Below are 17,333 nucleotides of genomic sequence, written 5' to 3' on the forward strand. Positions count from 1 at the left end.
TATGCTGTGTAAAAGCCCTTATTCTCTGCCATCTTTAAAAATGTACAGCTCTTGAAGGAGAGAGTGCAAGACACATCATTTATATTTAATAATTCCTGTTATTCTTACATTTTCATATTTGTACTCTGCCAGGGCGATGAAGAATCATCCCTGGGCCTTCCCATCAGCCCATTCATGGACAGGTCTGCTCCACAGTTAGCTAAACTGCAGGAATCATTCATTACTCACATCGTGGGACCACTGTGCTCCTCCTACGACTCAGCTGCTCTTATGCCGGGACACTGGGTTGATGAATCTGAGGGAGACCAGGAAGGACAAGATACAGAAGAGGAGGACGAGGATATGGCAGATGAGGATGCGTCAACAAGTTCTGACACCTCGCGTATGTCAGTCTCTTGATTATTCATGTTGTAGGGAATACCTAACGTATGTCACTGCATCGTTCCTGTGAGTATTCACTGCATGGCAGGACATGTTCCAGGATAGACTTTCTGTCATTATTTTTGACTCATTTATCGGCATTTAATGCAGCTAGTTTCTGCTGCTGTGATAGATGCAAAAAGGACACACAGTTGAGAACACTATTAATTACTACACATATTCCTAATGGGATAAATAGTTATCATTTGCTTTCTTGCAACAACAAGTGCAACAGTTATCATCAGCATCTATAATTTATTATTAGAAATTCCAGTTCTTTTGATTTTCATATATATGATGCTCATTTCATCATCTCCCTGCAAGTGCAATGTTAGTTTCTCTTTTTACAGTAGTTACGCGCGTCACGCTCCCTTTATTCCTGTAAGTAAAAATAAAAACACAAACAAGGAAACCACAGTACTCTTAAATTTTGCTTTTAGCACAAAAAGAATATATGTGTGTATATATATGTTAATTATCTCGCTGTAAAGGTGCAGACTCACTGTTTTCCTGTTTTATGCCTTTCTCGTAACGCATGTGTAAAATGAATATCAGTCCTATCTTGTAGCTCTCTGCAAGAGAGCAAATGAGCATGTTTCCCAAAAATCTTCTATTTCTACTCTTTTTCAATCCCAGAATCTTCTCTAACTGTTGGTTTTCTGTCTGACAGAGCGGCAAGAAGCCAAAAAGGTGAGCAGGAGGAAAGTGTTTTGCCAGATCACACAGCATCTTTTGGAAAACCATGAAATGTGGAAAAGAGTGCTTGCTGCAGAAGCCCAGGAGGAGGCTCAGGAAGAGAATCCAAACTGCATTGGCAAGCCCACCGATCCAATAACAGCCATTCACGAGGAAGAGGAGGAGCAGGCAAGCAAAGAGGAGTCGACTGATGGCCTTAATGAAAGGGAAGAGGTGCCAGCTATAGAGGAAGAGGAGATCCTTCCACAATTGGACACTTCAGGAGAAAAAGAGGAAGAACCTGAGTGAAATGATGAACTCTGACCTCCTCTTAAACCAGGAATCTAAACGTTGTCCAAAACGTTTTTGGGTTTTTTTGTTTTTCTTTCCTAACTAAACTCTTTATATGGTAGCCAGCACATCACTTTGACACAACACTGTAGAGGATGTTTTGGGTAAAATGTGCCTAACAAAAACAGGGTTGAGGACAGGGATAAACTCGTACCCAGTGCATCTGACGAGGAGAGAGATGTGAGACGAGCAAGAAGATGAAGCGACAAATGAGGGAAAATAGAGAAAAACTCAGACTGAGTAATCAAGATGGAGTGCATTTGTTTGTTTTGCTGTTTGTTTTAGTTTGGATTTGGCACCCAGACTGCTCATCTTGCACTATGGGCCAACCACGCTGATTCACATCTTCACTCCGCCAGTGAGTAATACACTGTCACCCCGCTCCCACCTCCCACACACACACTCCTCTCTTTAGTTCCCATGCTATCAGCACACTTTGGAGCCATGCAGCTGCTCGAGGATGTGCACCAGGCCCCTTCTCCGTGAACACAATGGGATGAAAGCCAGCGGAAAAGCCGTGTCCACTGAGCCTCTGCCACGTGAATTTCAGGAGGAGATTGAAAAAAAGAGCCAGTGGTCATGCATTGTGTACACACACTTCACACAGACACACACAGTGCTATAGCAGAAACACACTCCATGCTCAGAACAGATAGGAAGTTTAACAAAGAACTCTGTTGCACCAAAAGCTTTATTCTCATTCAAGGAAAAACATACAAAACAATGTTTTGTTCTTGTCAAACAATGTTAGTCAGCAATCATTTCTCCCTTTCTTTTGTTATAATCAGTTCAGCGCACCTACACGTTTCCAGTCTGCATAACTCAGGAAGGCAGAAACCCTTAGAGATCGAGAAACAAAAAAAGGACCTCTAGTGTTCTTGTCCTTTTAATTGTCACTGCTTCTGCCTTTTATGTCACTTCAGTGCGTCCCCAGCAGAGTGTGGTTCTCTTTGCGCAACACATAATGCACATTAATATTAATCACACTACAGCTAACTCTCAAGAAAGAAACCAGTCGGTAATATAAGGTGTTTTCATATTGCAGGCACATATAATCTGTGCCCACATTTATGGGACCTCTCAACTTGGATCAATCTTTAAGGGATAAAGAGAAGAGATTCTGTTTCTCTCCAGTGTAACTTATAGGCTGGTATGTAGGCCAAATGTTTCAGAAAGTGCAGTAATCCGCCATAGTGGACTAGGCCAGAGCTGAGTCACAGCTCCAAATTACCCAAGAAGATTTACGTTAATAAGACATTTCAACACTGTGAGGCTTATTGCCATGCAGGAGGTGCTGTGCGCCCACAAAAAAACTATACATGGAAGCGTAGGACCGGGTCCACGCGCATAGGGGTATTCTTTCAAACAGGGGTTTTCTTTTGTTGTTCTAAGTAAATAAATCTGATAAAACACCCTTAAAATGTTTCTGTCCACATGAATGCAAAAGCAGTTAACGAGCCAAAAGTCAGTGATGTACATCTACAGTTGCTTAAAATTGCCTCATGTAAACAAAAGATATGATAGCGTGAACTTTGACCTCTCGAGCCAAAAAACCTTTAGAAAGAGTTTAGAAATATCAGCACCATGAAGCCTATCTGTGTTTTGGAGTGACTTTTAATGACACATAGAAAAAGCTGTTAAAATAACTTTAAAGAACTAGTTGTTTCACTTCCATAAAAAGCCAAAGAAAGTTATAGTGGAAACAGTAAGCCCCTTACATTTCTGAATCCAGCTTAATAAATAACCACATGTACACAAATATATGATATTTACTATCTATTTATTGAATGATGTAATTTACCTACTCTTTTTTAAGAGACTATTTCTCTTCACTCTTTTATTAATGTCACTGTTTGCGCTCGTCTTTGATGTCCTCGGACATTCATATTTGCTGTAATGGAAGAAAATGTGTGAAAAAAAAGAAGAACAGCCCCGGTAATGAGGCTTATTAATGGAAGAATCCTTTCAGCTGGACTTGGAGCTGCTCATGAGAGGTCAGACGGGTCTCAGATCTTTGTCACAGTTCAGCTGATTCTTTCTGGTGTAAGTCTTTGAAGATGAGCCAGTTCAGCTGGATTCAAAATCATGTGATAATCCACTTCTCCAATTCTCCAAACCGTATTACAGGGATATGCAATGTAGTGTATTTGATCTGACGTCAGAAAAGCAACAGGGGCTCTTTGTGGATTCAGATCTCAAGAATTTAGGTTACTTAGTTTCTTCATGCAGTGAGCTGTAATGGACAGTTGTTTTTCTTTTATCATATTTGCAAAATAAAAAAAGGGTGCATTCATTTTGACAAGACTTTTTTTGGGAACCTGCCTGACACTTGAGGTAGGATCAAGGTAGAGATATCGAAGAGGCAGTACAGCATTGTTGACCTGTAGCAATGGATTTTCTGCTTCTGTGGTAAATCTCTGTAGCAGTTTGACAGATTTTATTATTTCATAACGCAACAATTTCAAATCCCTCAAAGAGTGTAAACAATTTGAAGCCACAGACGTCACACGTGACAGGCGATACGCTAGCTTTGGCTTGGCAATTCTACTTGTACCTGAAGTGATTAGACAGGGATTAGAGGAGAGCATTAACAGGGCGGAAACATTTACAATGAAAACAGCAGCGCTGAAATTAAACCTAAAAAGAAAAACAAAATACAAAAACTGTGACAGAAATATAAAAAGCAGCATTACACTTTTCAGTAAGTGTACACTTTATGCAGTTAGATGTTAAACACTGGATCTCAGTCACTAAGAAATCCATCAAACAGGCTTGTTTGCTTATTTTTACTGGCTACCTTTACTTGTCCTATTGTAACCCAATTTCTTAACTCAATTAGAGTTTTGCTAATACTCTGGTAATACTGTGTAAATCTGCAGCTGTATCCATTGCACTGTTATCAAAATGTCCATTGTGCAAAGGAGGGCTAAACAGTGCAGCATAATTCCCTTTACTGCTTATACCCTGTACTTACAAAGGAGTGCAGTACCACAGCTTCTTTTTTAATACTATGAAAAAAAAGGCCTGCGCTAACTAAATCCTGGGCTTTTTGTTCATGTTTCAGTTCAAGTTGAAAGCCCTTTGGTGTTTAAAGTCTTTTTTATTTACAGTTGCTATCACTCAAACTCAAAGAGGGAAAAACTTAATTAGGTTTTCATTAATAAATTATATGTAGCAAACACACAAATCAAAGCAGAATTACCTTCAGCATTGATGTCAATCACACAAAAATCCCTGACTAAAAATTTTTTTTAAATAAAATCTTGACAATTAAAAGAAAAAGGAAGAAAAAGTAAAGGCAAATCGATATGTGTTTTTTTTTTTTGTAGCAAAAACTGCAGCACTAGTCATATTTGCATATTTGTAGCATGTGCGGCAATCCGCTCTTGGCTTTACGTGTCACTTCCTGGACCAGTCGTCTTCCACTAGCCTTTCTTTGCATTGGCTTGTTCTGATAGGTTCGCTTACAGCAGGTAAAAATGACCTGTACACACCAGCTGATACACAACAGAGCAACACAACTGTAGATCAAGACATTATTTAGGTTTGCAAGCTTTTAAACTTGAGTTTTAAAAAAACATCGACCCACCTCACTGCAAGAAGCTGCAAGCCTCCTGTCGCACACGTGAATGAGCATGAGCGCCATGCGCTGTAAATACCTGATGCACTATAGAGTATATCAGTACCTCACGTATAATCTAATGTGAACTCTATTACATTGGATATTTCATGTTTCACACCTGTGTGGTCCCATTCTCCACCTGTGTTTGGGGGTTTGTAGACTGTTTCAGATCTCTTTACTTTGTTTTCATTTATCAGAAATTTGAAACTTAACAGATCAGTCAAAAGAGAAATTTACCCTTTGGACACTTCAAAGAGACTTAAGTCAAAGCTGTGATATCGTTTCAAGTTGTTATTTAGTTTATTATCATATTCATTTCAATAATCCAAGAACACTGCAGCGTGTTGCTGTGTAACATTTTAGGGTTTTAACTAGAGAGGAATGATGAACCGGTCAAGGTTTCAAGGGTCACGTGTTTTAGCTTCTCACTACAAATCATATTCTTTAATCGTTGCTAACCATATTTCAATAAGGACAGATCACTTGGAAGAACTGAACATAATTTATTGAGAAAGAGGAGTTAATGTGTTTGATTCCGATGAGCCATCATGGCAGAATGGAATCCCAGCAGTGCAAGGATTTAGGACAGGACCCACCAGCATCTAGATGCTGGTGGTGGCAGTGAAGACTGAGGCTTGAATAGAGCTCTGACTGAAGTGGCTGAGGTGGAGATGGGAAGGAGGTGGTATGCAGGAAAGACAGTCTGAAAGGTAGAATGACGAAGAGCACAGATTTAAACCATTCTAAGTGCAGGCTGATTGGCTCAAAGAAGGTAGGTGAGAAGATGATTGGACTAGTGTAATGATGTCAGGATTGAGAATGACAGCGTGTGAAAGGGGTAGACATGTAAACAGAAAAGCAGCCGAACACCCAGGAAAAGCAGGCAGATGGGTGAATACAGATCTTCCTTATTGAACTAACGTAAGCTTCATTTAAATGTACGCTTTACAGTTTTAGATTTGAGTATTTCCTGCATTTCAAGGCAGCCGTTGGTTTTGTTTCATATATGCACAATAATTAAAGAAGAAAAATCTGTTAGCACATGCTAGAAATTTACTCGAGGTTGACAACGCATTCAAGTGAGAAAAACAGTTATTTTTGCTAATGTTTTAATATTGCTGAATCCATCATGTAATTTAAATTGAGCTTTGCATTATGTCAAGAAAACTTTATGAAGACCTAATGTTAACTGAGATGTAATAGATAACTTTTAAAACGTTTTGCATAACTAACAGGAAACCAAAGAAAGCCTGTTTTGTGAAACACGGCTGCATTGTGTCATTTAAAGTATACACTATAGCTGATTTGGAGTAAATAGGCCGATACATTGAAAGCTAGCGACATGGTTAGCTGAATAAAAAATTCTTTACTAACACAAAAAATGTCACATCTGTCAGCTTTTTGTTCTTTGTCATCACAGCAGCACTGGTCAGTGATTTGTACCAGACAATCACATGGCAGTCATAACTCTTATTTTCTCTTAATTGAAAGAAAAAAAAACAATATTAGAAATATTAGTTATAAAAAAGAGAAAAACAAACAAGAAAACTGCAGGGTCACAAACTACCCAGTTATTTCACTTTATAAGAGCCAGCATGAGCCAGTTTCCTTTAAATGTTGAGGGGGAGATTGCCAAACACTGGATGAGCTTGTGCAAACCAAAGAAACTTTTTGAACGATGCGTTTTTTTGTGATTTGCACAGAAACAAGCCCTAAAAGGAGCATGTTTTTGGTCAGTATTATTCCAATAATCGTGAGGGTATCTGAATATGCATATATATTTTGTTCTGTGAAGATAAAAATGAATTCAAGAATTATTGGTATCCATCTGGCATCACCACCGCCCACGGTGACGTGCACGTTAACTGCCTGTTATTCTTTCACTGCCATGTCAACAGGCACCAGTAGCAATGTAACCGGCCTACTGTTCTGTTCTTAGACTGAAGCTCTTGTACTTGTTTTTTTCTTTTCTTATTTGAACCAAAAAAAACCTTTTCTTTTTGTATTGTTTGTTGTTTTGGCCAATTTCAAAGGGGAACATGCTCCTGTGCCATTTTCACATATATGTATGTAGACATTGTTTGAATGCTATATTCGTTAGTTTTCCTCTTTTGTCAGAAAGGAAACCAAAAGTCTTTTTTTCACAACTTTAAGCACGATAAAGGAGACTGGTATGTTTTTATCTACTATAGCAGGCACTTCACAGATTCAATTCTTTCCTTCTCTTTAGTATCTTGCACTTAAACACATGTAGCAATACCAACAGGATGAAGAAAATGTGTGATTCACCAGTATTTAAGTGAAATTTGACATTTTATTTCAAGATATTGTTTGACTTTGTATAAAAAATATATACTGTACAGATTCAAAAGTATATTATGACAAAAAAAACTTTTAGAAAAATATTTATTTTTACTGTTTTGGAATTTAGACACAATACTGTAGCTCCTCTATTGCCAGACTTACTGGAAGTGCCTCTTGATAATGTATTACAAAATAACTATACAATATATTGGGATTATTAGAACCTGTCACTAGCAGAGCAGTGTTGTTGTTGTAATGTGAATATTGTTGAATAATAAGATTTATAAATGCTTCACGTGTGTGTCTTTCTTTGGTCATTTCTCCAAAAACTCACAGGACTCGCTCTTTAAAGAAATACACAGATATGTTTTATTATGGTAATGTGTTTTCTGCATGACAGAAATTTTAATTTATAATTACACTTTAGAATGTACAGTCACCAGCCACTTCATTAAGAATACATGTTCGACTGCTTGTGAGCGCAAAGATCTATCATATGACAGAAACTCAGTGCATTAAGGCATGCAGACATTGTCAAGACAACTTCCTGATGTTCAAATTGAGCATCAAAATGGGGAAGAAATGTTATTTATCTGAATTTGAATGCGACATGGTTATTGGTGCCAGACAGGCTCTTCTGATTGTTTCAGAAACTGCTGATCTGCTGGGATTTATCCAGTGAGCGGCAGTCCTCTGGGTCAAAATGTCTTGCTGAAGTCAGAGGTCAGACGAAAATAGCCTGAAAAGTTGGAGCTGACAGGAAGGCAACAATAATTCCGATAACCACTTGCTTCAACCAAGGTGTGCAGAAGAGCATCTGTGAATGCACAGCACACTGAACCTTGAGGCAGATAGGCTACAGCAGCAGAAGACCACACCGAATGCCATTCCTGTCAGCTAAGAACAGGAAACTGAGGCTACAATTTGTACAGACCTATGAAGAAATTGGACAACAGATGAGTGGGAAAATGGTGCCCGAGTCTCACTTTCTGCTGAAATATTTGAATGACAGAGTCAGAATTTGCATAAACTACATGAACAGCTGCCTTGTATCGATGGTTCAAGCTAGTGTTGGTGCAATAGTGTAGAGAATGTTTTCTTGGCACGCTTTGGGCTCCTTAGTACCAACTGAGCATTGTTAGTGCCAGAGTCTACCTGTGTATTGCTGCTGACCATGTCCATCCCTTTATGACTACCCACTACTACTACTACTCTTCTGATGGATGCTTCCAGCAGTATAACATATCATGTCATAAAGCTCAAATCATTTCAAACTGGTCTCTTGAACATGACAACCAGTTCATTGTATTGAAATGTCCTCCACGGTCACCAATAGAGCAATTGTGGGATATGGTGGAACAAAGGATTCACATCGTGGATGTGCAGCCAGCAAGTTTGCACCAACTGTGTGATGTCATCATGCCAATATGGAACAAAATGTCTTGACCATCCTGAGTCACTCACCCAGTTCACTACCTTGTGGTCAACGTCTGAACCAGCATGGCTTCAGTTATACTGTATGACTCTCGCTCATATTTGAGGTAGGCTTGGGTAGCGTGGGGGCTAGTCTGGGGCCCCCTACTGGATACACACACCTTGGATGCTCACAACACATGAAACTGGGTTTAATCTTACTAGTGATGTCATGTTTTTGTTGTTGTTTTAAATGAGTATCAACTCAGTCCTTACGTTCTTAAAAGTCCTTTAGACAAATTATCATCACATATAGCTCTCTGAATAATTCTATAATTCCAAACCTTTTTGTCAAATTAATGGAATTTTTTAAAAGTTATTAGTATTTACTAATTCTGATGTAGACAGTCAAATAAATCAGCTGCATCTCCTCTCTAGTACAGATTGAAATGTGTTTATTAATCTTGTTTTCACTAAAGCTGCCTTTCTCTTGAGGTGGTCTTTGTCAGATTGATTTTACGTCAGCCTTTGGAATTTACTGGTGAGTGTATTAAATATCATGGCACATCTTTTCTACCATTTACTCTGTGAACTGAAAATATAGGACAAGTTTTGCCCTTGATCTTTATGATGTGCTACGTTTTAGTCAGATGGTTTATGCACAAGCCAGTGCCCTACATTTTTCTCTCAGTTTTCATTCTGTATTCTGCAAGGAATACATGTACACTCTCCAGGGAGACGCTTGCTCTTTTCCCCATCACTTCCTCCCCCCCCTCTTTCACTCTCAGTCAGTTCTGGTCATTCTGTCCTCTCTCATAATCTCTTCTTCCCTCCCACCATCTCGCAATCTCCACACCTATCAAAAATCCTTACTTATTCCCTTTCATTTGTTCCTTCTTCCCATAATCCCTGACCTTCTTAAATCCGACTTTGTGACTCCTGTGGATAATGACTATGCACAGGAATCAAGTGTAGTGAATCAGAAGGAGGGACCATCACTCACACGCCACCATTAGTTCATAGTAAGCCACCATTAGTTCACATTCCCTATGTCATCTTTAATTTATCTCACTATGATCACTTCTACACGGACTAAATCGGAAATCTTTTGCTGCATTTTGACCTTTCGGTTCTCATTATAAGTGGGTGTTTACCACAAGCTGATAAATGCAAAAACACCTTAGTTTATGGAGCCTCCATAGTAATTATAAAGCTCTCGTAAAGATACAGAGACGATAAAGGCCCCTCACTCCAGTTACTGTGGGGACTGTGTAAAATTACAACGTTAGATAGTAAAAAAAGAAAACTGGATTGCTGTAGGTGCTTTCCTTTAAATGTCAGTGTTGAAAATGTAACATAAAAGCAAATTTTGGACAAAGCTTGAATTTTGAGCTTAACAGGTGTGCAAATTTTTTAACACATCTGTTATTATATTTTCTTCTTTGCACAATTATGTAACGTGGGGACCCTACTGGACACAACAGGTGAAACTGGCCTTAATCTTACTAGTGATGCCATTTTTTATTTTTTTTTAAATGAGTCCTTAAGTTCTTAAAAGTCCTTTAGACAAAATATCAAAACATAAAGTTCTTTAAATAAAGAGCTTAAGTTTTCCCTTATCTGTTATAATAAAAAGTATTATGTTTCAACAGTAAAAATATTAATTTGATTAAGAGGCTTGTGCATATTGGTGGATTATTACAGAAACATAAAAAATTATTTTGATAATTTCCAACACTCTTAATTTTAGACATCTGTTAAGCACTGGATAAAAAGAAAATGCCTAAGAATGAAACTCCAGATCCATTTTGTAGATGTGTTTGTGTTGATTTATAACTCAAAATGTCCAAACAGATTGATTGAAGCATTGAAGATAGAAAAACTAAAACAAATCGTAAATGCCCACAGTTTAAGATTTTGACTTTAGTCACTGGGATCAGTGATGTCAAAGGCTGCCGACAAGCAAACAGGAATAAAAAAATCTCCCGACAAGATGCTTTGCAAGCCCAACGATTAACCGACCCAAACCTTATACCCAACTGAAATTTCTCTTTTACTTTTTATTTCAACTGTTCTGCTATAGCTTGTCTGGGACCTTGGAAAGAACAATTTTAAGACTGGCCAGAATTATTAAGGATTGAGCACCCTTCTAAGGACAATTTCCATTTTAAAGTAAGCAGAAACGGCCTGAAAGGAAAGAGAGGCATAATATTACCAGAAATAATCAGGTTATGAATAGTATCTCCAGAAGGAGGGCATGAGGTAGCGCCAGTGCTCACTGGACTAGAGTATTATCTTACAATCACAGCACCATTAAATGAGAGCATGGACAGAACCAGAAGGAATGATTTTTATTGTACGTTCTACATTAACATTCATTTGAAAGTTGGATTGTGAAGGATAAATTGCATTGTCATAGATCAAGATAGGAATAAATAAAAAAGCATTAAATATATACAATGTATACATACAAATATATACATACAATAAATTGCATCAAAAAAATCAAACTTAAAAAATGTGATCCAAAAATATCATTTTTATGATTCTGAAAAGTTTCATTCCACATAATGGGTACGTATATATATTTTGATTTTAAAATCTCTGCACTATTAGCCCAATTTTTATGTGGTTAAAATGGGATTGCTGATATTTAAGCATGTTTTGGGGTGTATGACCTGATGTGTAAAAGAAACTCTCTGACTATTTCACAAAGTACTTTAGACCCCTTTAGGCCAACTGGGGGCTGTTTTCTCAAAAAAAATGAAGCAGTATCATTTTAGAATAAAATTCCTGATCAGCTAAAATTGCAAACTCATGTAGATTTAGGACAGGACCCACCCCCGGATCTAGAGGGAACAGCACAGAAAAGCAGCCTAACACCCAGGAAGGAAAGCAGACCAGTGATTACAGATCTTTCTTATTACGCTTCATAACAATCTGCAGCAAAACTGCAGTGGTTTCTGAGTCATGCTTAGGGATGCTTTTTTGCTCAGTGTTGCTCAGAAATTGAAGCAATTAACTTCAGTCACAGCCATTTCCATCTCTCATGCACACACTTACACTCCTACACTTTTGTTACTGCTGATTACACATTTCTTTGGCTCTAAGTAGCTAACTTAACAACATGTGTCTGCATATGTAAAGCCCATAGATTACTTACTGTACATTAGATAACAGCAACTTTTTTAATCAGTTAATTTTAATGCAAATGTTTAAACTTCATAAGGTGATACTGCTCTTATATCAAGAATGTGAGCTGATCTGCCTGCAGTCGAGACCTTTCCCCAACCGAAAACATTTCCCGCATCATGAAATGAAAAAGACCAAAAAGTAGATCCAGGAATATTAAGTAGAGAAGACTGGGACAACAATCCTCTGACAAAAATTCAACCAACTGGTCTCTTCAGTTCCCAAACGTTTACGGACCGTTGTTAGTACTCAGTAACCCTGTCCCAGCTTTTATGGGATGTGCTACTGTCATCAAATTCAAAGTATTTTTGTTAAAATCATAACATTTCTCACTTTAAACAAATAATATGTTGCGTTTATGAAATCTGCAAATCTCTGCATTCTGTTGTTATTTACATTTTACACAGCATCCCAACGTTTTTAGAAGTCGGGTTAAATAATCAAAATATACAAGTGTGACTCTTTAACCTGTGAGGGCTTCATTTTTATGCATCGGTGATTAAATGAGAATGAGGATGCCACACAAAACCCTGCAAGTCAATTGTATTAATGCAACAGGTAGTTGAGCCCTCGTCTGCAGTACATTAACCTACTTGAATGAGACAGCTGCAGGTTCTGAAGACAAAGATTGAATGAGACACTGAATGAGAAAATTCAAGGACACTCCAGCGTGTCTGTATGCTTTTTGTAATGTGCACCATCTGACAGTTGTGACCGCCAGTGCAATCAGATACAACTTGGCAGGACAGGTGCTACAAGAACACTACGGAAATCTGCTACCCGTCACCTCCTGTTCCTACTTACCCACGTAAAACTGAGCTGTCCTCCAGGACGAGGGGGTTAAGGTGTATGCTGCTGTCATGCATAAAGATCTAAACACTTCACACAGGGACAGCAGTGGCACATTGTTGAGCTCAACATGATGTGGACACTATTCTGCTAATAGAAGAAAAAAGTTTGATGACAGCATTTCATATTTGTGTCTAGGTGGATGTATTGGGTTGATTAGAATTTGTTTAACAGTAGCTTCTTCACAAATGAAAAACAATTTTTGTACCTGTACAAACTCATAAAAATTGCATTACATACATACACACACACACACACACACACACACACACACACACACACACAGGTGGAAAGAGTACTAAAATATTTTACTCAAGTAAAAGTACTATTACTTTGCTGAAATTTTACTCAAGTACAAGTAAAATTACCTGTCTAAAAATGTACTCAAGTAAAAGTAAAAAGTAACTCATTTAAAATGTACTCAGAGTAAAAGTTACATAGTTACTTTTCTGTCAGCAGGAGGACAGCCGCTTCTGAGTAGTGCAAAAAAAAGACAGTGGGATATAAATCTCAAAGTAGTTCTTTTTTAGTGAAAAGAAAAACTTTACAAATTAAAGTGCAGTGGCAGTTAAACTGCAAGTATATACATGAAAATGGATAATGGTCACCAAACCAATCAACCAAACTGTCAGGTATCACAGTGTTTTCAATACAAAACCATATCATTCTTTCACATGAGAATGTGTTCTAAACTGTCAAATAAGAGAACAAGTACTGAACTGAACGGCAGCTGCTTTAAAAATGTTTTTTCATTTTTTAAACTTGGCCCTGCCCTACTGTACCTCTAGATTAAAGTTCCTTTGTATCCATCCTAGAATGTTACTCTCTGAACTTCCTGTTAATTTTGAGGAGCAGTTGACTTTCAAAGTTAGTAGAGTTCATCCTTGCTCACTTTGCAGTGAACAGTAGTCCAGCACAGCTAAAGAGACGCTCGAAGGCAGCTGAGGCAGGCAGGCCAGTGTTAAGTTTGAGAGAAAGTTTTTTGACGTCCCTAATAAGACATCAATGCATTACATAGCTACCGCTGGTAAATTATACCAATATTCCTCGTGTTTTTTTTTTATTGGACAGTAACAGGCTAGTTAACGGGAGGTTGCAAGTGCTAATTAACAAGTAACAGAAGTCAGCTGTCTTTGACTAATCTAAGGTAAGTGAGCGCTCTGTTATTCTTTTGCCTGCAGTGTGAACATATGTGGGTTAAGTAAGAAAGTAGCCGCTTCTGTCTTTAATTTAACTATTTTTTTAAATAAATTATTATTATTAACAAACAGGAAAAACTTAGGTAAACACATTTTCTTTTGGCAATTTACCAACCCAGTAAAAAAAATGTAAGTTGCGTAGACAACAACGTGCCCGATTACAGCAAGTTGCTAGTACCAACCAACGTTATCTGTGTTCTTCACAGATGTCTTAACGTAATGTGATTCATTTGAACACAGCCTTTTTGCTACCATAACGGTACGAGTTGTATTTAACTTACCTCTACATGCTTGTGCAGGTTTGATGTGGAATTTTTAAAAGCTGCTAACTCGGTCTCTCTGGGCAAACACAGCTTACACTGCATAATAAAGCTGTTGCCTTTCTTGCACTTGAAGCCGAAATGGTCCCTTAAATACGGCCAGGGGTTCACATCCGTTTCTTCGAATTCAGGGTCAGCAGAATTCGACGGGGCTTCTTTTTTCACTGGATCCGTAACACCGATGTCAGACTCCATCTTTAACGTGACCTTAGCGCCAATTTGTTCTACTACCCATCATTCCCTGCAGTATTTCCGAAGCGCAATGTTTTTTTTTTTTTTTTTTAATTTACTCAGTAACGGGTGTGATTGAAAACGTAGCGAACTACAATACTTTTTAAAAAATATACTTAAGTAAAAGTAAAATTACAGACTTGAAAAATTACTTTAAAAAGTACAAATACACAAAAAAACTACTCAATTACAGTAATGCAAGTAACTGTAATTCGTTACTTTCCACCTCTGTATATATATATATATATATATATATATATATATATATATATATATATATATATATATGTATATGTAGTGGTTAGACTACACGCCTTTGGAGCAGAGGATCGCAAGTTCGATTCCTGCCTGGGGTGTCTGTATCCAGTAAGGGTCCTAAGGCTAGACCCCCTATGCTAAGCGAGCCTACCGCAGACATGAAGGCATGCCGGCTCGGACGTCGCCCGGATCAACAAGGTCCGCGTCAGGTGTTGAGGAACCAGGGCACCCTGACGACAAGTGGGCTACTGGAACAAGAAGGCATCGGTGGGCAAGAGACGAAAACAGGGCGTTGTTGGAATGCTACTACACAAGTAACCCTGGCGGAAGGGGCTACATGAATAGGATGAGGGACCTATGGATTCTTCGATACCCAACATCCACAATGACGGCGAAACAACTAGTAGCTCAATTCAATTCAATTCAATTCAATTCAATTCAATTCAATTCAATTCAATTCAATTTTATTTATATAGTGCCAAATCACAACAAAAGTCGCCTCAAGGCGCTTCATAGATACAGAGAAAAACCCAACAATCATATGACCCCCTATGAGCAAGCACTTTGGCGACAGTGGGAAGGAAAAACTCCTTTTTAACAGGAAGAAACCTCCGGCAGAACCAGGCTCAGGGAGGGGCGGCCATCTGCTGCGACCGGTTGGGGTGAGAGAAGGAAGACAGGATAAAAGACATGCTGTGGAAGAGAGACAGAGGTTAATAACAGATATGATTCAATGCAGAGAGGTCTATTAATACATAGTGAGTGAGAAAGGTGACTGGAAAGGAAAAACTCAATGCATCATGGGAATCCCCCGGCAGCCTACGTCTATTGCAGCATAACTAAGGGAGGATTCAGGGTCACCTGGTCCAGCCCTAACTATATGCTTTAGCAAAAAGGAAAGTTTTAAGCCTAATCTTAAAAGTAGAGATAGTTTCTGTCTCCCGAATCCAAACTGGAAGCTGGTTCCACAGAAGAGGGGCCGGAAAACTGAAGGCTCTGCCTCCCATTCTACTTTTAAATACTCTAGGAACAACAAGTAGGCCTGCAGAGCGAGAGCGAAGTGCTCTAATAGGGTGATATGGTACTACAAGGTCATTAAGATAAGATGGGGCCTGATTATTTAAGACCTTGTATGTGAGGAGCAGGATTTTGAATTCAATTCTGGACTTAACAGGAAGCCAATGAAGGGAAGCCAAAACAGGAGAAATATGCTCTCTCCTTCTAGTCCCTGTCAGTACTCTTGCTGCAGCATTTTGGATTAGCTGAAGGCTTTTCAGTGAGTTTTTTGGACATCCTGATAATAATGAATTACAGTAGTCCAGCCTGGAAGTAATAAATGCATGAACTAGTTTTTCAGCGTCACTCTGAGACAGGATATTTCTAATTTTAGAGATGTTGCGCAAATGGAAGAAAGCAGTCTTACATATTTGTTTAATATGTGCGTTGAAGGACATGTCCTGGTCAAAAATGACTCCAAGGTTCCTCACAGCGTTACTGGAGGCCAAGGTAATGCCATCCAGAGTATGAATCTGGTTAGATACCATATTTCTAAGATTTTCAGGGCCGAGTACAATAACCTCAGTTTTATCTGAATTAAGAAGCAGAAAGTTAGCGGCCATCCAGGTCTTTATGTCTTTAAGACATTCCTGCAGTTTAACTAATTGGTGTGTGTTATCTGGCTTCATGGACAGATAGAGCTGGGTGTCATCTGCATAGCAGTGAAAATGTATGCTATGTCTTCTAATGATGCTGCCTAAGGGAAGCATGTATAATGTAAACAGAATTGGTCCTAGCACTGAACCCTGTGGAACTCCATAATTAACCTCAGTGTATGAAGAGGACTCTCCATTTACATGCACAAATTGGAGTCTATTAGATAGATATGATACAAACCACTGCAGTGCAGTACCTGTAATACCTACAGCATGTTCTAATCGCTCTAATAGGATATTATGGTCAACAGTATCGAACGCTGCACTGAGGTCTAGCAGGACAAGCACAGAGATGAGTCCACTGTCAGAGGCCATAAGAAGATCATTTGTAACCTTCACTAAAGCTGTTTCTGTGCTGTGATGAGCTCTGAAACCTGACTGAAACTCTTCAAATAAACCATTCCTCTGCAGATGATCTGTTAGCTGTTTGACAACTACTCTTTCAAGGATTTTTGATATGAAAGGAAGGTTGGAGATTGGCCTATAATTAGCTAAGACTGCTGGGTCTAGAGATGGCTTTTTGAGTAAAGGTTTAACTACAGCCAGCTTGAAGGCCTGTGGTACATAGCCGATTATTAGAGATAGGTTGATCATATTTAAGATCGAAGAATTAATTAATGGCAGGACTTCTTTGAGCAGTTTTGTAGGAATGGGGTCTAAAAGACACGTTGATGGTTTGGAGGAAGTAATTATTGAAGTTAACTCAGAAAGATCAATTGGAGAAAAAGAGTCTAACTTAACATCAATGGTACTAAGAGTAGCTGTAGATAATATTACATCTGTGGGA

The 17,333-nt window shown here is 38.5% G+C and overlaps 1 protein-coding gene across 1 annotated transcript in view; it reads left to right on the forward strand.

Annotated features, from left to right (window-relative positions):
* Positions 1-7,667, forward strand: part of LOC146373855 (cGMP-inhibited 3',5'-cyclic phosphodiesterase 3A-like) — a 62,056-nt gene extending 54,389 nt beyond the window's left edge. The window contains exons 14-15 of the mRNA XM_084950085.1: positions 133-382; positions 1,091-7,667. Of these exons, the coding sequence (XP_084806211.1) occupies positions 133-382; positions 1,091-1,404 (564 nt within the window). The 3' untranslated portion in view covers positions 1,405-7,667. The remainder of the gene's footprint in view (positions 1-132; positions 383-1,090) is intronic.
* Positions 7,668-17,333: the final 9,666 nt, after the last annotated feature.

Source organism: Perissodus microlepis, chromosome 14 (genome assembly GCF_051167445.1).
Source record: "Perissodus microlepis isolate ML-2025 ecotype Zambia chromosome 14, ASM5116744v1, whole genome shotgun sequence".
NCBI lineage: Eukaryota > Metazoa > Chordata > Actinopteri > Cichliformes > Cichlidae > Perissodus > Perissodus microlepis.